Source organism: Chrysemys picta, chromosome 5, assembly GCF_011386835.1.
Source record: "Chrysemys picta bellii isolate R12L10 chromosome 5, ASM1138683v2, whole genome shotgun sequence".
Lineage (NCBI taxonomy): Eukaryota > Metazoa > Chordata > Testudines > Emydidae > Chrysemys > Chrysemys picta.
In genome coordinates this window covers 73,960,711-73,983,313 of record NC_088795.1, presented here as the reverse complement: position 1 = coordinate 73,983,313, position 22,603 = coordinate 73,960,711, and the positions used below count along the sequence as shown (strand labels likewise).

General features: G+C 45.2%; 1 protein-coding gene across 2 annotated transcripts; it reads right to left on the bottom strand.

Moving 5' to 3' along the window:
• Positions 1-330: 330 nt before the first annotated feature.
• SAP30 (Sin3A associated protein 30) lies at positions 331-22,404 on the bottom strand. 2 transcript variants are annotated; one of them, XM_005300050.5, is made up of 4 exons: positions 14,171-22,404; positions 12,016-12,138; positions 4,512-4,610; positions 331-656 (listed from the first exon to the last, which is right to left on the bottom strand). In XM_005300050.5, exons 1-4 carry the CDS (start codon positions 14,483-14,485, stop codon positions 534-536), a joined length of 660 nt encoding a protein of 219 aa, XP_005300107.2. In that variant the 5' UTR covers positions 14,486-22,404; the 3' UTR covers positions 331-533. The 2 variants fall into 2 exon arrangements, with proteins under 2 accessions (XP_005300107.2, XP_042698028.2); XM_042842094.2 differs by lacking the exon at positions 12,016-12,138.
• Positions 22,405-22,603: the final 199 nt, after the last annotated feature.

The window sequence follows — 22,603 nt, the reverse complement described above, 5'->3', positions numbered from 1 at the left end:
CACAAGTGCAGCCATTTATACTTATGACTAACAACAACTACAAGTGTCACTGCTATTCAGGAAGCCAAGAGCAATTCTATTATGACCCTTCTGTTTGGAGCAACTATGTTTAGAATTTATCACAGCAAAATTTTATACTATATAGAAACCATGTTGTGGTGTGATGATTTCAAAACACATTTCACACACTAATCTTTAGCATACTTCTATAATTAAAAAAACAAAAACAATATTTTTAATAACTTTAAATATATTTAGGTAAACCCAAACTATTATTAGGTACAAATAACTCACTAAATAAGTTACAAACACACACACGAACGCTTGAGCAACAGTATTAATAATATTTATTTAAAATACTTTTGCTGAGGAAATCTCATTTTAGAGGAAGTTGTTTTTCAGTGAGTCAGCAAGACCATGAAAAATAAAATCAGAGACAAGTTCTCTGAAAAAAAAGTTACAAAGAAAGCTTCTGCATGTCAAAAACAGTCTTTAGATCTGCAACTTGAGTATTAGTCCCATTTTTTTCCATCCTAGTGAACACCACTGTCCATCTTTAGATCTGGTTTGTTCTTGTCATTCTTCACTGAGTAGATGAAATATGTTAAGGTATCCTTTTCATTCACTGGAATAGTCCTGAAATGGCAACCAATTATCTATAAAGAGAAAGTTTAAGGAAATTAAATAGCCATTTGGTTATATACAATCAACAAGTTCACATTTTGTAGATAAGGGAACTAAAATTCAGAATTAACACAGAGTTGACATCTATTCCCTTTTTAAAGATTTGATCAAACGGATCAATACTTTGCCTCCATCCAACAGTCTGGATCACACAAGGATTAGGCATTGAATCATTTCAGTACTCTAAAGCAGGCCTGCACAACATGCGGCCCGCGGGCAAGCGGTGGGGGGCGGTTTCCGGGTTCAACCCCTGCCCGGGGGGCCTGACCTCACAGCCCCGCGCGCCGCGCTCTGACTGCCCTGACAGTCAGAAGTGCGGCTGCCGGGTTTGCCCCCTGCCGGAGGGTGGGGGGGAGGGGAAGGCGACCTCAGCCCCGCGCGCCGCGCTCTGACCGCCCTGACAGTCAGAAGCGCGGCTGCTGGGTTTGCCCCCTGCCCAGGGGTGGGGGAGGTCGGGCCCCCCTGCCCCGGCAGGGGGCGAACCCAGCAGCCGCGCTTCTGACTGTCAGGGCGGTCAGAGCGCGGCGCGCGGGGCTGAGGTCGCCTTCCCCCCGCACACACGTCTCCGTCTCCGTCTCCCGCTCCTCCTGCCTGGCGTCCAGCGTCACTTCCGGGGCTGCTGAGGCGGGAAGCGCTGGGCACGAGGCAGAGCCAGTAAGTCCGAGCGAGGGGAGAGGCACCCGGCCTGGGCTCGAGCTGCAGCTCATGGGGGCTGGGGTCAGGGGGATGTCCAGCTCAGAGGGGCTGGGCTCAGAGCTGAGGTCAGGGCTGGGGGGGGATGGGGTCAGGGGGGTGTCTGGCTCAGAGGCGCTGGGCTCGGAGCCAGGGGTCAGGGCTGGGGGGGGGGGGGCTGGGGTCAGGGGGTGTCAGGCTCAGAGGGGCTGGCAGTCAGGGGCGTGTCCGGCTCAGAGGGGCTGGACTCGGAGCTGGGGGTCAGGGCTGCTGGGGGATGGGGTCGGGGGCTGCTCAGCTCATAGGGGCTGGGCTCAGAGCTAGGGGTCAGGGCTGGGGGGGGCTGGGGTCGGGGGGTGTCAGGCTCAGAGGGGCTGGCGGTCAGGGGGGTGTCCGGCTCAGAGGGGCTGGACTTGGAGCTGGGGGTCAGGGCTGCTGGGGGATGGGGTCGGGGGCTGCTCAGCTCATAGGGGCTGGGCTCAGAGCTAGGGGTCAGGGCTGCGGGGGGATGGGGTCGAGGGGGGTGTCAGGCTCAGAGGAGCTGTGCTCGGAGCTGGGGGTCAGGGCTGCTGGGGGATGGGGTCGAGGGGTGCTTAGCTCAGAGGGGCTGGGCTCGGAGCTAGGGGTCAGGGCTGGGGGGGGGCTGGGGTCGGGGGGTGTCAGGCTCAGAGGGGCTGGCGGTCAGGGGGGTGTCCGGCTCAGAGGGGCTGGACTCGGAGCTGGGGGTCAGGGCTGCTGGGGGATGGGGTCGGGGGCATCTCAGCTCATAGGGGCTGGGCTCGGAGCTAGGGGTCAGGACTGGGTGGCGCTGGGGGGGGGACGGGGTTCGGCGGGGCTGGGTGGCCCTGGGGGGGGGGGGGGGCCTGTTTCAGCACGGCCGGGGGGTTTCGGCCCTCAGCTATTTTCTTTGGAGTAATATGGCCCTCGCTGCTTTACGAGTTGTGCAGGCCTGCTCTAAAGTATGAATTGCAGCAGATTGACCCAATCCAGCGAAATCCATGGCTTTCTCAGCTACACAAAGCTGACCTTTCAGAAGAGAGGTAAGAGTCCACAAAAGGTACTCGTGAGTGTGTACAGTGCTTGAGTGTAGAATATAATAGTAGAAATGGGAAATGCAGGATCATTATTATATTGGAAGGGTCCTGCACTTGATCATTTTTGGAGGGGTTAATGAGCTTGTCCATGGGTTTTTTAACCTGATTATAAAGAGGAAGATGTAATAACTGAGCAGTCAGCAAGGGTGAAGTTCAGCTTTGGTCACGGCCATTTAAATTGGTCAAATTTTTCAAAAAAGGCTCCTACCTCACTTAATTGCTTTTGAATATTTTTTTTTACCCTTTATGAATTTAAGACTGTTGGTTACAAGATGTATCTAAGTACGGAGCAGTGGCAGAAACAATTCCCTCTGCCAGTTACTGTGGATTTGTAATATCACTCTCTCCCTTGTTGCTGTGAAAAATGCCTATACATGCCGGGGAGGAGGAGGAGGAGGAGAAAATGACTACACAAAGTTTAGTCAAAGGCACAAAGTAAACCAAAAAAATGCCTCTTAATCTTTTAGTTACAGTAATCTTAACAGTTACTTGTGAAGACAGTAAATTAATCATTTAGAGAGGTGATGTTTAAGTGACAGTGTACCTTTAAAGTTCAATTCTAGCTGACTGACTAAAGCATCCATACTGCATTAGGACATCTGGGGACTCAATGAACATGCTCAGAATTTCCTGGCATCATTCCCAAGAACCAAGTTTGCTATAAATGGTGATCAGCTGGGGAAATCACAGATGACACCTCTGGAAAGAAGGAGGTTCTAAAACACTGAATCTGGCACTTCATGGCCACTGGAGAAGCAACAAAAGCTAGTTTTAGCCCGCACTGTTCTTCCCAGAAGTCTGGCAATACAGAACAGTACAAGTTGGTTGTAGACTAACCAGAGTTTTATAGTAGCTTATAGTTTTATTCTTCCTGTTATAAAGTATTTTATGATATGCAACTAAATCAGTTCTTTCAAATCACATTTCTTCCAATTTAATAAGTGCTCATACTTTGTCTGAAGTTGCATACAAAGAGAATATACAGTGCTGATTTTAAACTCATATTTGCCGTTGCAAAAATGTTGGCAACATACTGTTCTTTTACAGACCAGCCTCTTGCATACATTTAAGAATTTTGGCTTTAATCCACACTGATTGGTGGAAAGATCTACAAAATGCCTACACACAAATGCAATTCACCATAACATTTCATAAAACTAGACACAACACAATGAAGATTCAGATAGCATTCCAGATCTGTGTGTTTGCAATGCAAAATGGAGTCAATTTTTTTTTAAAGTAAAAGCTTTGCCACATTTTAAATGATTTGTTTTGACTAGAATACTGATCTTTTACCAAGTAAATTATATTTTCAGAAGACCGAAATTTGCAAACATGCTAGCATTTTGTTGTACTTACAGATACTTCTGTATTTTTGTGGCTCTTAGTTTTGCAAGTTTCCACACTTACAAGAAGAGACATGAAATCGGATGCCTAGATTTCACATTAAGTTACTATTACTTGGGCCCATATTTCTATTAATTGTACTTTTAAACTATACTAGAACTTTACTGCAAAAATAAAAGACTTAATTCTGCCTTTAGCTGCAAAGGTGCAGTGTCATTGAAGCCTATAGTTTTGCAGTGAGGTAACTGAGTGTAGATTTAGGCCGTTTGTCTTAAACTACATGTTTCTGAACAGCAGTGTTGCAATTCTATAAACTACTTCAGGATTCTTTCCGAGTACCTACTTCTAAACCTGACTTCCTTCCTTTAACCTGAGCTTTTACTTTTGATTTTCTTTCTTAACTGAGTGCTCTTGGCTCAGGAGCTGGGGACAGAAAGACCAGATAATTGAGGGGAAACTAGATAAGTAACTTCATTTTATTTTCCAATCCAATCCACATGTTCTCTTTATGCAAAGAGAAGAGTTTGTGGCGCAGGATACAATCTGATTATAATGCAGTGGTATATTAACTATGGCAATTATAGATAACTTTTATAGTTGACTAAAGACAAGAATATGCTACTCATGCTAATACGTTGGTAAGGATCACATTTTCCAGAGCCACAAGTAATAGTAAATTACATTGTCTGCTACTGAACAGACATTCATACGTACTTCAACAAGCTGTGCTTTGTTAAGTCCTGGTCTGGTCTGTAACTTGAAGTGTCTTTTGTACCTTCGAAGTGTGTTTACTTGTAACTGATATAAGTCAACCTAGAAAAGAAGAAGAATATCATTAAAGTTAGCTGGGCTAAAGAGAGCATTAATTTGTTATTAATCGTAATGTACTTATGATTTAAAAGGTGAAGTAATAAACAAGTATGGAAACTAAGTTGAAGGCAGAAGCCTAGTTTCTCCACTTCTGGGATATGCATATGCTAAATATCATCCTGCTGACCCAGCCAGCCTTTAGTAGGCATTCAGCATAGAATAATGTTTTGAACTCATCTTCCCTCCTCTCCCCAAAAGACACTTAAAAGTAGAGTTAAGGCTTATTTCTGTGCTGAATGTCCATCACACCTTTTCTCCCTCTTAGGTGTGGAGAGTCGTATTTGGCACTAATTTGTGGACTCAGCTCAGTTTCATTTTTTCATTCATAGTTTGACTTTAATATGACCAAGCAAAGGCATAATACTAGTCAATCATTAATGCAAGGTCAAGAACTGTGCTCACAGGATGCCTTATAGTAGTATTTCATTAGTCAAAACTTTGCAGACACGATGTACAAGAAATAGTACAGCTGTGCCATAACATCTGTGCAACAGGAGACTGAAAAAAACTAGCATGCTATAAGTTTCTTTAGTTTGGAGTGGCAGAAGAGAACAGTTGTTCATGATCTGTGAATATATTGCCTCTACAGAGCCACAATGTAGTAGTTATGTGCATAGCCAGAGTCCCACAGAATTATTGTCCATCAGGATAATTGAGGGGAATTGCATCCAAAGAAGTGAGGTTTTAACTCACGAAAGCTTATGCCCAAATAAATCTGTTAGTCTTTAAGGTGCCACCAGACTCCTTGTTGTTTTTGTAGATGCAGACTAACACGGCTACCCCCTGATACTTGTCCATCAGGAGTTAGCATCTCCTTAAGTCCTACATTTCATAGGCCACGGATATAAATACCCACACCTCGGCCCAGTGCTCCCTCAGTTTCTCTATTCCCAGAAGATCTATTTAGAGGGCACCACCTAGAGAACAAACATTACTATTAAGAAACCCCTTTTTCCTCTTTTCTGACTTGATCACCACACAGCCCTACTGTAGGAGATTAAGTAGCAGTAACCTCCCTGAGAAGATAGTTTGACTGAGAAGACCTGCTAAGTGAAAATGATTGCAACACTGCCCTTCCAAAACCAACATCTTGCTGTCATGAGAACTTGAAGTGATTAACTTAATACTATGAAGCAACCTTAATGATAGTTTTTAGGCTAAGTAGGCGAGCTCTTGCACACTTGGAAACTGGCCAAGCTTAGAATGGTGCCAGCCTCACAGCTCCTCCATAACCAAAGAATGGTGAAGAGGTGTGTCATTTGCCCCGTCTTCCCAGAATCAGATGTCTATGTGTTATATCTAGGGCCCTACCAAATTCACGGCCATGAAAAACATGTCACAGCCCATGAAATATGGTCTTTTGTGTGCTTTTACCCTATACTATACAGATTTCACAGATGAGACCAGCGTTTCTCAAATTGGGGGTCCTGACCCAAAAGGGAGTTGCAGGAGGGTTGCAAAGTTATTTGGGGGGGGGGGGGGGGTTGCAGTATTGCCACCCTTACTTGGCCGAACGCCCAGCTCTGCAGGCAGCAGCGCAATACCGTACCATGCTATCCTTACTTCTGCACTGCTACTGGCGGTGGCTCTGCCTTCAGAGCTGGGCTCCCGGCCAGAAGCCGCCGCTCTCCAGCTGCCCAGTTCTGAAGGCAGTTGCTGCCAGCAGCAGTGCAGAAGTAAGGGCAGTAGTACCCCAACACCCCCCCCATAACCTTGCGACTCCCCCACAACTCCTTTTTGGATCAGGACCCTTACAATTACAACACCATGAAATTTCAGATTTAAATATCTGAAATAATGACATTTACCATTTTTAAAATCTTATGACTGTGAAACTAACCAAAATGGATCATGAATTTGGTAGGGCCCTAGTTATATCTGATTTGTCTAGGGGAGTCCCATTCCCCAAACCAGTATTTGATTTGAGAAGCCTTTACCTCACCTGAGCAGAAAGGCAGATTAAGCTTTCCACAAGGTTCCAGAAGCTAGCAGTGCTGGGGATACCTTTTCCATCAGTGAAAATGTGCAGAAGCCACTACAAAGAACTACTGGTCCTGAGAACTCAGGTGGAGGCCAAGGCATTCTAGGAGGACCCTTGATTTCGTATTCAAGAGGCCACTGATGTAACAAGTGGAAGAACATACAGCCACACACATCTAAGATGCATGATACCCATATGAGGAAAACCTGGGTAAGAAACTCTGGTGTTGTCAAGAGTTGACAACTGAGGCTCTTCAGATGTGTTCCTGACCTAGACTTCTTTTGGAAGTGCAGCTGCAGCAGTCTGGCAAGGGACTTGCTTTTTATGATCCAGAGAAATCCATAGCACAAGATCAGTTGCATCAAGAACTGCAGACTCCACAGGAAAACAAAAAAAATCAGTTTCTGAGTATATCAATTCTATGGTTCCATGAGCACTGTGGAGTCATCTATGCGATGCAGGAGTGTGGATGAAAAGGCAATTTTAGATAAAATTTTCTATTAACTGATGAATGGATCTTACAAAGAAGAGAAACAGGACTCAGCAAAAACGACAAAAGGGAGCTGCCCTCTTTCAGTCTAAGATCTTTGCCATACTACTAATGCCTGAAGACACTTTGGGTATGTCTACACTGCTATTAAACACCTGCAGCTGAACCATGTCAGCTGACTTGGGCTTGCGGGGCTCGTGCTATGGGCTGTTTAATTGCAGTACAGATGTTGGGGTCCGGTCTGGAACCTGGGCTCTGGGATTCTCCTCTGAGCCCGAATGTCTACACTGCAATTAAACAGCCCTGTTTAAGTCAGGGCCAGCCACAGGGGTTTAATTGCAGTGTAGACATACCCCCTCAGGACATATGGATTGCCAACAACACTTGAAGGAGCAAGTTCTGAAGCAGGGTCTTAAAAGTGCTTTTGGGGGCCTTTTGGAGAAAGTCTCACAGGCATCACAGCCTCCAGCTGAGTGCACTTTCCCAGGTAATGCCCATCTGAAGGATAGACGGGAGAAAAAGGGAGGAGGTGTTGCCTTATATATTAATAATGTACACACTTGGACTGAGGTGGAGATGGACCTAGGAGACGGAAGTGTTGAAAGTCTCTGGGTTAGGCTAAAAGGGGTAAAAAACAAGGGTGATGCCATGCTAGGAGTCTAGTACAGGCCACCTAACCAGATGGAAGAGGTGGATGAGGCTTTTTTTAAACAACTAACAAAATCATCCAAAGCTCAAGATTTGGTGGTGATGGGGGACTTCAACTATCCAGATACACCTCTACCTCAATATAACGCTGTCCTCGGGAGCCAAAAAAATCTTACCATGTTATAGGTGAAACCGCGTTATATTGAACTTGCTTTGATCCACCGGAGCACTGAGCCCCGCCCCCCCGGAGCACTGCTTTACCGCATTATAGCCGAATTTGTGTTATATCGGGTCGCATTATATCAAGGTAGAGGTGTATATGTTGGGATAATAACACAGCAGAGCACAGACTATCCAATAAGTTCTTGGTAGGGCCGGCTCTAGGCACCAGCTTAACAAGCAGGTGCTTGGGGCGGCCAAGGGAGAGGGGTGGCACCTGTGGCAATTTGGGGGCGGCAGGTCCCTCACTCCCTCTAGGAGCGAAGGACCTGCTGCTGAACTGGAAGGACCTGCTGCTGAACTGCTGCCGCCGATCGCGGCTTTTTTTTTTTGCTTGGGGCGACAGAAATGCTGGAGCCAGCCCTGGTTCTTGGACTGCATTGCAGAAAACTTTTTATTTCAGAAGGTTGAAAAAGCTACTGGGGGAAGCAGTTCCAGATTTGATTTTAACAAACAGGGAGGAACTCATTGAGAATTTGAAAGTGGAAGGCAGCTTGGATGAAAGTGATCATGAAATCATAGAGTTCACAATTCTAAGGAAGAGTAGAAGGGAGTACAGGAAAATAGAGACAACGGATTTCAGGAAGGCAGATTCTGGTAAGCTCAGAGAGCTGATAGGTAAGGTCCCATGGGAATCAAGGAAAAACAACTGAGGAGAGTTGGCAGTATTTCAAAGGGATACTATTAAGGGCCCAAAAGCAAGCTATTCCGCTGGGTAGGAAAGAAAGAAAATGTGGCAAAAGACCAGCTTGGCTTAACCACAAGATCTTGCATGATCTAAAAAAATAAAAAGGAGTCATATAAAAAATGGAAACTTGGACAAATTACAAAGGATGAATATAGGCAAACAACACAGGAATGCAGGGGCAAGATTAGAAAGGCAAAGGCACAAAATTAGCTCAAACTAGCTACAGGAATAAAGGGAAACAAGATGACTTTTTATCAATACATTAGAAGCAAGAGGAAGATCAAGGGCAGTGTAGGCCCACTGCTCAGTGAGGAGGGAGAAACAGTAACAGGAAACTTGGAAATGGCAGAGATGCTTAATGACGTCTTTGTTTCGGTCTTCACCAAGAAGTCTGAAGGAATGCCTAACATAGTGAATGCTAATGGAAAGCGGTTAGGTTTGGAAGATAAAATAAAAAAAGAACAAGTTAAAAATCACTTAGAAAAGTTAGATGGCTGCAAGTCACCAGGGCCTGATGAAATGCATCCTAGAATACTCAAGGATCTAATAAAGGAGGTATCTAAGCCTCTAGCTATTATCTTTGAAAATCATGGGAGACAGGAGAGATTCCAGAAAACTGGAAAAGGGCAAATATAGTACCCATCTATAAAAAGGGAAATAAAAACAACCCAGGAAAGTACAGACCAGTTAGTTTAACTTCTGTGCCAGGGAAGATAATGGAGCAAGTAATTAAAGAAATCATCTGCAAACACTTGGAAGGTGGTAAGGTGATAGGGAATATCCAGCATGGATTTGTAAAGAACAAATCACGTCAAACCAATCTGATAAGCTTTCTTTGATAGGATAACAAGTCTTGTGGATAAGGGAGAAGCGGTGGATGTGGTATACCTAGACCAGGGGTCTCAAACACACGGCCCGCAGGGTTCTTCCCTGCGGCCTGCCAGCTCCCCGCTGCCCGCCCCGGGCCAGATCCGGCCCCTCAGGGCATTGGATCCGGCCTGCGGATTTGCCAACCCCATGGTGTTGAGGGCCCCGCGCTGCTCCGGGAAGCGTCCCTGTGGCCCTGGGGAGAGGGGGCGCAGAGAGCTCCGTGAACTGCTGTTGCCTGTGGTTACCTCCCCTGAAACTCCCATTGGCCGGGAACAGGGAACCGCGGCCAATGGGAGCTTCGGGGGAGGTACCTGTAGGCAAGAGCAGCGCAGGGAGCTCTCTGCTCCCCCTCCCCTCTGGGCCGCAGGGACACGGTGCCCGCCTCTTCCCGGAGCGGAGTGGCACGGGGCTGGGGCCAGCAGGGAGCCTACCCTGGCCCCGATGCGCGCCCCTGCCACCCCAGAGCCGCTCCAGGTAACCCGCGCCGGGCCAGAACCCAAACCCCTCCTGCACCACAACTCCCTGCCCTGAGCCTCCTGCCTGCACCCCAACCTCCTGCCACACCCCGCACTCCCTCCTGCACCCCAACACCCTGCCCTGAGGCCCTGCCACACCCCATGCCCCTCCTGCACCCCAACCCCCTGCCCTGAGCCCCCTGCTGCACCCCGCAGGCAGGGGTGGAATGGGGGGGCAGGGCCAGGGACAGCGGGAGGCGGGTGATGCGGCCCTCGGGCCAACGTACGAGTCCTCATGTGGCCCTCCTGGTGATTCGAGTTTGAGACCCCTGACCTAGACTTTAGTAAGGCATTTGATATGGTCTCACATGATATTCTTGTCAATAAACTAGGCAAATATAACTTAGATTGGGCTACTATAAGGTGGGTGCATAACGGGCTGGATAACCATACTCAGAGAGTAGTTATTAATGGTTCCCAATCCTGCTGGAAAGGTATAACAAGTGGGGTTCTGCAGGGGTCTGTTTTGGGACCGGCTCTGTTCAATAACTTCATCAACGACTTAGATATTGGCATAGAAAGTACGCTTATTAAGTTTGCAGATGATACCAAACTGGGAGGGATTGCAACTGCTTTGGAGAATAGGGTCATAATTCAAAATGATCTGGACAAGTTGGAGAAATGGTCTGAGGTAAACAAGATGAAGTTTAATAAAGACAAATGCAAAGTGCTCCACTTAGGAAGGAACAATCAGTTTCACACATACAGAATGGGAAGAGACTGTCTAGGAAGGAGTACGGCAGAAAGGGATCTAGGGGTTATAGTGGACCACAAGCTAAATACGAGTCGACAGTGTGATGCTGTTGCAAAAAAAGCAAACATGATTCTGGGATGCATTAACAGGTGTGTTGTGAGCAAGACACGAGAAGTCATTCTTCCACTCTACTCTGCGTTAGGCCTCAACTGGAGTATTGTGTCCAGTTCTGGGCACCGCATTTCAAGAAAGAGGTGGAGAAATTGGGGAGGGTCCAGAGAAGAGCAACAAGAATGATTAAAGGTCTAGAGAACATGACCTATGAAGGAAGGCTGAAAGAATTGGGTTTGTTTAGTTTGGAAAAGAGAAGACTGAGAGGGGATATGATAGCAGTTTTCAGGTATCTAAAAGGGTGTCATAAACAGAAGGGAGAAAACTTGTTCATTTTAGCCTCTAAGGATAGAGCAAGATGCAATGGACTTAAACTGCAGCAAGGGGGGTTTAGGTTGGACATTAGGAGAAAGTTCCTAACTGTCAGGGTGGCTAAACACTGGAATAAATTGCCTAAGGAGGTTGTGGAATCTCCATCTCTGGAGATATTTAAGAGTAGGTTAGATAAATGTCTATCAGGGATGGTCTAGACAGTATTTGGTCCTGCCATGAGGGCAGGGGACTGAACTCGACCTCTAGAGGTCCCTTCCAGCCCTAGAATCTGTGAATCTATTAAATGAAGAACATAGCAAGTCAAGATGAATGCCTTTTAAACTCCATTTTCCTACATTAATCTGCCATCTCCTGCAATGTTAGGAATCACGGGAATTAAGTATGCCCTCTAACTGCCAATTCCTACTCAAAAATAGTTCTGCTACTGCATGGCTAAGCACATGGCTCCTACACTGGGAATCTGTGGAGAAAATGTCATGAAGGAGAAATCTTTATCAAAGTTAAAATTGGTATAGATATAATTCCAACTTTCCTTTCTGGGAAAAATACTGTGTGTAAAACAAAATGAAAACATATCTATCAATTAGATTATATATTTTAATATCTTAGAATATATAATTATATTACAACTAATACAGAAATATTAAAATATTACATAAATATTAATGAAGTGTGTGAAACAGGAGCTCTCTCCCGCCCCTTGAACAAATTAACATTGGAAAAAATTGCATTAACACAGACTTGGTAGCAATCAAGAACAAGCTTTACATGACAATAGCCAGGACAACTATTCAGCTACCTCTGGAGTGTCGATGTCTTGCACTGGTGAGTCACCATCATCATCACTGCCTTTTCTCTTTCTTCTGTTTCGCACACTCTGAATTAAGTTTTTGTGGAAGTCACAAATATAAAGATGTCTTGCCTAAAAAAGTAGCAATGTATGTTTTAAACACAATTCCACACTAGTCTAACATCCAGGAAATACATAATAATGCAAATTACACGTTGCAGTAATTTACCATGAAGTATATCCATCAAGAGGTTCTGGTGACATTAACTAGAGTTTAAGAATTCTGCTTCTACCAGAACCCACAAGATAAAATTTGGTATGCTATAACTTACTGCATCCCATTTGGCCTAGAAAACTCCTTGTATCACTGTACTGCTGCAGTGAGTCAATTCAAAATTGGTATTAACAGGCTGTAGAGAGAGCCAAGTACAGCCCTCTGACATTACTCATCAGAATGCAGGGAATGGGGTATGAAAATTACTTTGCAGTTCTGTTAAATGGACAAAAAAGCAAGATTTCAGCAGTCTCACTTTCCTTAGTTTTACTTCCACCGTCCATGAAAAGTCATTGTAAATAAAGGACTTACACATCTATTTTTTTTAATTTCCTTTTTCTAGGAATTAGCTCATTTTGAGGTTAAGTGCCTAAATACTTGAAAAAATCTGGCAAGAAGTTCTTTTATAGAGGAAATATATACATACACATAGGGCTAATGTGCACCAGTAGCTCCCACTGGCTTCAACTGGAGCTGTGGGGGTGGGAATCAAGCACTTAGAAAGTTAAATTTGGGTTGATAAAAACAAATTGGAGGCCTAAATGAAATTTCTTTACATATATATAAACCGAAACATTGGAGTCCTAAGCTTTTCCTTTTGTTAATGCAAAAGAGCTTTCTTTGCCCATTTAGAGTTCGCTTAAGTTTACTTCACAAGAGCTCTCTCATAAACCATGATTCAAAGAGAAAGCTCCCAACCGCCAACAGAAGCACAAATACAAATTAGCAACCATTTTTCCCAAACCCATTTTTCCCATGAGTTTACACAATCTCTTGAGGGTGGTAACTGTAACAAGCATATTAGAAGCCCCTTTTTGGGCCAGCATCTCTTAACACTTCTGCTGTGTCAAGTAAAAATAAATCGCCTTTTCAAATACTCGTGCATTTCAGTATTCATTAGGGAAGGAAGCCGGCAGACATTTGCTCTGCAGATTAACACTGCTCCGAATCTTAGAAATCTATCTGCTACCAAAGGGTGTTTCTTTCTCAGCAGACTGGGGAATGGAGACGGGGGCTTGTCCTGCCTGCGCACAGTGACACAAGCTTGTGGCGATTTCTCGTACAGAGGAGCACTACGAAGAGCCTGATGGCTGCCAAGCGGAAGACACGGTGGCAAAGAGAGACGCGCAGCATTACAACACGCGGCGGAGCGGCCAAGTGTGCTGCCCTCACTAGAGTCAGCCACACAAACGTGCAGAGTCCCTGCTCTGGAAGGGCGGCGGGGGGAACGTGCAGCCCCCAGCTTCTCCTGCAGTAGGGGGGCAGCCGGACAAACAGCTTCCCTCTGGAATACCAGCCTGACTTTTCCGGAGGGAGAAGGGAAGAGGAAGAAAAAGCAGGAGTCTCTTTCCCCTCCTCCCCCATTACACTGAGCAGAAGCAGTTTAAGCTTCACTCACTCTTCCAGCGTCAGCCGACCGTACCAAGGGCAAAGCCCAACACCGTTTAACACAGAAGTCTCACACTCGCTGCGGCGCGGAAGGGGGAAGTAGTTTAAGCCTTTGTAGGGGTGACTCTTGAGGCTGGAGTAAGGCTCCGGAGAGGGGGTGAGCTATTGTGCAGTGCGCCCTGCGCGGAGAGCTGCAACGCGGCGCCTTAGACACATTGTCCCGTCAATAGCGATAACAGAAGCCCCAAGGCGCTTCTCCGATACCCCCACACGGGAGGGCTCCCACCAGTCGCGGATCTCCTTGCCTTGGGGGCGCTCGGGGCCGGTGACCCCGCAGGAGTAGCCGTGATCGCCTGCCACGATGAGCGCACTGCAGGAAGAGAGGGGACTCACTCACCGGCCGGCCCTGACTGCCCCTTACGCCCGGCCCCGGGCACCCTCCCTCTGCCCCAGAGGCGCGCAGCGGCAGCGGACTTGGGGAGGGGGTTTCCCGTCACTTACGCTCTTGTCCAGCTCGATCTTCACCTTCTTCTGTGAGATGCTCTTCTGGATCCTCTTGCTGAAGCTGGCGTTACCGGCGGCTCGGCTGCACCTCTCACCTTCCTCTCGCAGGCAGCACAGCTGCCCAGCCCCAGGGCCAGCACCACCGGGGGGCCCTGCGGAACCGGCGGCGGCACCTGCGGCAGCGCCAGGACCTAACCCCGGCGCCGGCACCTCCACGGTGGCGGCTGCATTGGCCACAACAGCAGCAACGACGGTGGCGGCGACAGCATCCCCCCCTCTCTGGGTCACCTCTTCGGGGGCGAACCCGTTCATTGCCCCAGCAGTGTCCCGATCCCAGCAGAGGAAGCCACCGACCCGCCCGGGCTCCTCACCCGCCTGCGCCGCCCCTTTGTCCGGCAGAGGAGCAGGATCCGTCCCTGCCGCCCGGACTGAATCAAACTTCCCCGCTGTCTGTGCGCTTGGCTGCAAGGGAGGGATTTAAACCTGCCCCATCAGCAGCCGCTCCTGAGAGAAGCAGCGTCCCCTGCAGGGGGCACGATCCTCCCCTTGAGGGTCACCTCCGTCCCCCTGGCTCCCGGCAGACAGAGCCCCCGCAACAGGGGGCACAACCCCTCCCCCAAGGGCAAACAAGGGCTCCTTCAAGGGGCACAGCGAGATCTCCGCTCGGCCCCCCTCCACTCGAGTCGGGGCCCGAAGCTGCTGGGGGTCTCCCTGCGGCGGCCAAGCGCCTCACTCTGTAAAAGCCACGTCCATCCCCCGGGTCACCCCGCTTCCTCCTTCCCCCACTGTCATGTGGGGACTTTTCAGCTGTTTCCTATGTAACAACAGCAGCACCCAGCCTGCGGCTCCGCTCCGCAATGCGCATGCGGGCTCCCCCCCCTCAGGGGGCTCATGGGAGCTGTAGTTTCTATCATTGCAGCGTCGGCAAGGGCGGGGAGGGCTGAAAAACTACAGCTCCCCAAATGCACCACGCGAGTAGGGCTTGCGGTGGGCCTGGAGGGCCGCTGTAGACGTTTATGAGGCTGCCCCCCCTCCCCCCACATCTGATGGGGGCGGGGCAAGATTGGTAACTGCGTTCTCCGCTGAACAGGCGAGAGTCCCCTCAGTCCCCGTCAGCCCTGGAGGTGGCGCAGCGCTGGGCCCTGCTACTGCTCTGCTTCCTCATTCAAAAACTGGCAGAGCAGCAGCCGTTAAGATTTGAAATACGTCTGTGTGGAAGAAGCTGAAGCGGAGCCGCTCGCGCCCTCCCCCCCATAAAGCCACTTCTCAGCGGCGCTGGCTGAGCCTAACCCCCTGTTCCCTGCCCGGAACAAGGTCCCTACGCGCCGCTGCTGCCAAAGCGGCTCGGCCCAGCCCGGCAGCAGACCCATCTCTGTCTCGTGGTTTGCGCTGGCGGGCGGAGGCGCTGTGTGTGCGGCGGGTTATTCCGGGTGGTGGTGGGATGAGTGAGGCCTTGCGTGAGAGGCGGGGAAATGACTCCCTGCGCCCCACGGCGGCTGCCGCTTGGTACCATCAAGCAACAGGCAACTCTGTCTTTGGGAGCTGCGCTTCCCCTCCCCGCGCCGAAGGCGTTTCGCTGGCCAGCCACGGCCATGTTTGCACGCGGACGCCTCGGGGCTGCAGAGCTGCCTGCTGTGTGCGCGGTGACTAGCTCCCCTGCTCCACCGATGTGTGAAAAGGGGCTCGCTCGAGTGAGGCAGCCCTTGCTCCTGCAGCGCCCCTGCTCGTAGTTACCCCCAGAAAAGGCAGGGGAGCTTTTGTCTCCCAAACGACACCGCACTCGCGTGCCAGGTCAGCGGCGCACAAAGCAACTGCAAGCCCGAGAGCGCGATTTCCATTTCTCAGCGCGTTTTTCTCTAGTGCTGTCGTGGCGCACAGATCTCACCGAGGGGTCGCTCCAGGAAGGTTTTTAGAACTTCTTTCTACAAAACCTTTTCCCCCGACCTCTCTCTCCTTTTTGTTTTGTTTTGCCCCAGTTCTCTGGGGATAAAGGCTGGAGTATATGTCTGGTTTGGACGGTGGCGGTAGAACTCAGGAAATTGCAGTGTCACTTCTTCAAATGAGAGCAAGGTGACAGCTCTAAACTTAGCCTATGATTGTGCCTGTGTTGACAGAGAATGATTGGTCCTTGCTCTTGTTGATAGCTTTAAACCATATGTAATTTTAGTTAATTTGGAAAGCAACTAGATAACACTATTGAAATTGAGGAATAAGGGTCAATGTAGTTTTTATAATTAAAAGTGACTTTAATTAAAGAAGACTTTAACAACAACAAACTTAGTCCATTTCTTGGCCTGTCATTTTCCTAGATCTCCCTTGCCACTAGTAGGAACATTTCTATTGCAGTAACAGTTTTTTCTATTAGTACAGAGTTTCTCTTTACAGAACTTACAATTAAATTAAAATTTTCTGCTCAGTGTATTGTCAAGCATGATGGAGAGGTCAAAATTAAAGACTGACTTCAAAAGGAGGAACAATTAAAATGGAGGTAATGAGCAGTAAGGGTAAAAGCATTTGTTCAAAACAAATCTAATGTCAAAACTGTATAAAAGTACATTAAAAAAGGTTAATTAACATATAAGCATTTAATAGTTCAGTTTTCTCTGGCTGAGGGATAGAGTGAAGGGCCAGACTTTGACCTACTGTTTTTCTTCATGTGTTTGCACAGCCCATGGTAATGAGTTTTCCCCTCAGATAAATGGGGATTTATATTGACCATAGGCAAAGAAGTGTGAGTTTAGTCATTGAAACATTAATTCAGTTGTATTAATTACAGAGTATTCAATAGTTACCAAATCAAAACAAGTAGAGTGATTGAGAGGTCAGAGAGTGATTTGAGGAGACAGGTCCTGTGTAAGCTACAATTCTGAGTCAGGGAACCTGATTATAACTATTCCAATCTGTCGTGCAGATGGGATTTTAATCTGATAACCTGGTATTACAGAACATGGTTAAGGTCCCACCTAGACTGGATTTGAAACTGTTGTAATAATCACATAATAACTGAAATTCAGTTGGGCCTGTAGACATGTCAATTACATGGAAGGAATGTGTCAAAGACTGAAGGAGAGTTAATAGAAAACAGTTAGGAAGCTATGGTTTAGTCAGTCTAGTTGGCTGATATAAGGCTGGGAGTCAAAAGACCTGGGCTTTATTCTATATTCTGCCACTCTGTGGACTTGGGCTTTTCTGTGCCTCAGTTATCTCATCTTTAATATGGGGATAATAAAGGCTACATTTGTAAAGAAGTTTGAGCACAGAAAGCCCCTCATTAAGGAAAAAAAAGGAATGTATAGGATAGCAAGCATATAAGGATAATAAGGATAAGGGTGGGTTCCAGGAATCCTCCCTTAGCAAATTTTGGGATACTAATTGCAATTTTCTGCATTTTAGACTGTGTTCCACAATAAGTGGCCAATATGCCATGGTGCTGAACTCAGTTGCTTCATGAGCATGGAGAGGTTCAGTCACGTTCAACAGTGGTTGAGGGTGGGGGTAATACTCTCTGACACGTGTTCTCAGACATGGTGGAAAAATCAAATCTAGCATAGTCATTATTACTCTGCATGGTTTTGCCTATGTTCATTGCCAAACCATATCTGAAACTGATTTAGCTGTAAGAGTGTTTAAAATTATTTCAACTTGGAGTCCCAGTCCAGCAGTAAGCTCCATATGGCTGGACTCATGAGCCTCCATGGAGCTCACTTACCCTTGACCGATGACCCTCAACCAAATACTGTCATACAGAAGCCACCTGAGCAAGAGAGCTGCAAAGGTCAAGACATGCAACAACCTTCTCAGCAAACTGTCTGGTTCTTTATGGGGAGTAGGTGCTCCAACACTAAGGACCTCAGCCCTTGCCATCTGGTATTTAGTAGCAGAGTACTGTGCACCAGTATGGAGTCAGTTGACACACACCAAACTTGTTGATGTGCAACTCAACTCAACAATGCACATTATCACAGGAATTCTCTGACCCACTCATCTTCCATGACTTCCAGTTCTGAGGCACATTGCTCCCCCTTACATCAGGAGAGATTGCAGCTGGCGAGCTGCTTGAGAATGTATGTTCAATGACCCTTTTAACCCACCAGCTACACGTCTTTCATTGCAACACCATGGTGGTTGAGGCTGCCATGAAAGGATGCGACAGCAGAGTCCCTGTGGTGGGAAAACTGGTACTTAACACCAACCACCAATCAGTTCCTCATCATAGACCCTACTGCTCATCTTCCAGCTTCGACCTGCCATATCGTCAATGGGTCCTTCTTAACTGATTCCAAACTGGGCAAGGACTTTGTACAGCCAACCGGCACCATTGGGGTCTTTGAGACAATCCACGCTGTAGCTGTGATGCAGATCAAACGATACACATTGTTGAGGAATGCCCACTAACCAAATTCAACGATGGTTTCCGAGAGCTCCACTTGGCCACTAAGAACGCTATTGCTTGGCTCTGTGAATACTCAAATGCTAAATAAATAAATCAGTGAAGCTCACTGCAGGATTAGGGCTTTGGTTTTCAAACATTTCAAAGTTTAGCGTAGACAGTGTCAAGAGGGATTCCATTAGATAAAAGTTGATCCAAGTTTAAAATTTTATAAAATTATAATCTTGTGCAATACTTGAGACCAATAGTAATATTTCCATGTAATTTTAAAAAACCCTGTGGAAATTTTTTAAAAATAAACATGCTTAGCAAATTGTACATATCAAACACTACAGCAATCTGCTAATGCATAGAAATTGAATAGAAACAAGACTGAACTGGATGAGCCTGATTGGATAGTTCACTGCTCACAGGTACACTGCGGCACCTGCACCACACCTCTCTGAGTTCAGTGTTGTTCTGCAGGGTAGCAGGGGCAAGGTGAGTTGCAGGGCTGAATCTTAAGATGATACTGCTATCACAGGCAAAGAAATTTGTTTTTGTAAAAATATATTATTTTTAACCTGACAGGATACCCTTTTAAACAACTGAAGATTAACGTCTTCCCTTTTTAGGTCCTGGAAAGTTTATTCTTTGGAAGCCCACTCATACATTATGCTGCACCTAAGGGTGCCACAGAATGTTACTGGAGGGTGGAACCAGCCTATTGGAGAGTGGTTAGGGTAGGAAGGGAAATCAGAGACATTTATTTTTGGATATATTATTTATTGCATTTGTTTTATTTTCTAGTATTGAGATTATAAAATTGATTTTTTTAAACCCACTCCAAATACTTAAAAAAAAAAAATGCAGGGTCCTATGGTGACCTGTGGTAAGTGACATGATAGCATTGAGTGGAATGTCAGCTGTAGTCTAGTCTTAATGGGCTCTGAAACAAAAAAGTAAGTTTATAGACTGAATTCCCTTTTGATGTAGGGCATTCAGTACCTAACACTTAACTTTTGCTGAAGCAGTTTTAAAATATTAAGTGCCATCCCTTCTGCGCCGTCACATTCCCTTCCTCCTTCCCATCCCACCCTCCTCAGTGGGCTTTCCTTCCTCTAACTTTTGAACCCCTGATCTTTCTCCCAAGTGAAATCTGTCTAAACATAGGGCCCAGTCCCCAAGGTGAAATAACCCTTAGCACTTGTCTACACACAGTTTTTGTGCCACTTTCACTATATAGGTTTGAAACCAGTATAGTTAAAGCTGTACAGCCTTCCAGTGTGAAAAATTTAGCATATACAGGTGCAGATACCAGTATATCTTATTCCTGTATAATTTAGCTATTATTGTTAAAATAATCCACATCCTTATCTAAAATAGTTAAATTGTTACAATAAAAATGTGTGTAAACCAGGGCTTTGTGAGTGATCCAGTTGATCTGATGTGTTCCTTTTTGTTAGTCCTCTGCCTTATATTTTGTACATTAACAGTGTTTATGTAAGATATGGTTTTATTAAAAGATTGAAAGCTGTAAACAAGGTCCAAAAATAAACATTGTATTTTAAGAATAATCTAGGTGTTACAGGATTAAAACTGATAAGCCTGAGTACTGTAAAACCTTGGAAGAGTTGTGTACATACCCATTACTATTTGTAGCAATTCAGTCTTTGAATGTGCCATTATACTTTGTCAAAACAGGCTCCAAGGTCCTTCTAGTAAATGGCTTCATTTTTATGTGCAGAGAAGAGTAAAATAGTTATCAGTTGGTGTAAAAAAAAAAAAAAGAGGAAAAGTCACATGCAAGCAAAATATTCTTGTTTGGAAACTAATTGAATGCAAAAGTGTCGCAATTAAATTTTGTATTAATAAAGGATGACAAATTACTTTGCTTTATGAAGCAGATATAGAAGCTAAGGGGTGTATTTTCAAACATAACGCCACACAAATATGTGGGCAAACCTCCAAATTTGCATAGGGTGTCCAGGCTAAATTTGATATATTCTCACCCTCAGAGCCTCCAAAGTGAAAGATTACTTGATGCACATTCATTGATATTACAGTGCAGGATTTTGAGGTTACTATTTCAGTGGTTATTTACCTATCTGTTGTTTTCCTTGACATTTTGTTACATACTGTTATGTTCATCCTAAGGCCATGTAGAGTCACAGAAGAATACCAGAGAATATTCTCTCCATTTCTTTCAATTACAGGGAAACACTATCTGGAGCATATAGTGAAAATACTATAAGTTTTGTTATAGTAACACAATATAATTTGGCTGTTAATATTCAATATAAGGTACAACAAAGTCTCAGTCCAGCACTCTTCTTTTTTCATTCCTGCTCCCTTTTTTCAAGCTATCGCAGCTATTTTGCTAGTAATGGAAACCCTACCATATCTTCCCAGCAAATATTTGCAGGTCTTGACTTGGATGCATTTTCAAACACTGCAAAAACCAGCTGTGCTTCACAACATTTCGTTTAGCTACCAGTAATCTACAATGTAGATTTTGTTCTTTTGAAACCAAGATAAATAAATTCACAATTGACACACTGTCCTCAGCTTACCCACGCTGGTTAGGTGTTTCCTCACACTAAATGACATCCCACCTTTGCAATTTTATCCTAGAGGTCACAAAAAAAAAGTGATGATCCTATGTACCTTCATGACATCTTGAAATGTAGATTTTCCTTGCCCAAAATAAAGTGGGAAACTTTTGTATCCTTCAATGTAAGTATTACAAGATAAATTATAACTTCATTGCAGAAATTGAGATGATTGCATCTCTATATCTGATCGTACTCACACTGAAGTTAATGGTAATATCCATGGACTTCAACAGGAAGTCCATTCCCCTTCTCTGCCTAGGCATAGTAGAATTTATTAAGTATAGAGTATTACATTTAGCGGTTAATTTACTTAAAGATAATTTAGGTTCTGTTTATGAAAAGCTTAACAAAACACAATATTTGTTGAAATAGTTTCATGAAATTAAGATAAAGTGATTAAAATTGTTTTGTTTAGATTTAAATATTTCCCAGTAGTGTTTTGCTGCAGCGGGAGTTCTGGCTGAATAAGAGGTGCCAGATTGGACCCTAATCCAAAGAGAAATGTAGTTTTTATAAAATTATTTCGAGCTTTAATATTCTAATCTATAAGTAACTGATAAAGAAATTTGTCTTTTTAAAGTATGGTTTCTATTGTGATAATAACCTTTAAATGAAAGGATGGGGGGGAGGGGAAGGAAGATGATGGAAGGCTTTGCACATTTACTACAAAGTCCAGAGTCCAATAATATTTAAGGAGCATTGATAGGGGACCATGTCTTCATATGTTTGTACAGTGCTTACCTTTATTTTTTTATGCTCCTTGATCTAAAGTGTCATCTCTTTATTAGATACACAGACTTGCCAATTCTCATGAGCCATATCTTAAAGCCCCACCTTGCATAGACAGGTGATTATGAGAGAGTCTCCATTTTCTCTCTCTCTTTCTCTCTTTAAAGTAAGTTTCTAGCCGTCATGATTGCAAAGGAAAGCAGGGCCAAAGATTATGCCAATGGCTCAAAAACCAGAAAGCAAACAAAAAAAAAATCCAACTGTTTATTATTATTTTAAAATGTCATGATTTTTAAGTCAATCTCATGATTTTTGTATGCTTGGGTTAGTAATACTGTTATTATAGACAACATGTTTGGGGCCTGGTCCTGTAAATCAGATCAGTGGGGCTCTGCAGAGGCACAAAGAATCTGTTTGTAGGATCTGGCCTTAGAAGGCATTCAAATACATTTAAGGATATATATTTTGTATTAGTTATATATTTATTAGCATAACTAAAACAATAAAATGCAGCATTATATTCTTTTCTGTTATGTATATCTACTGTATGTGATGGGCTTGTATGTTTACTGAATGTAGTCTTTACTACTACTATTTGGTAATGGCTAATAGGGTAGTCATGGGTCCTGTGCCATCAATAGTTAATATTTCCAAAGCTCTTTGAACATACAGTGTTGAGGTGCTAATTATCATCAATATAAAATTCATAGCCAGGAA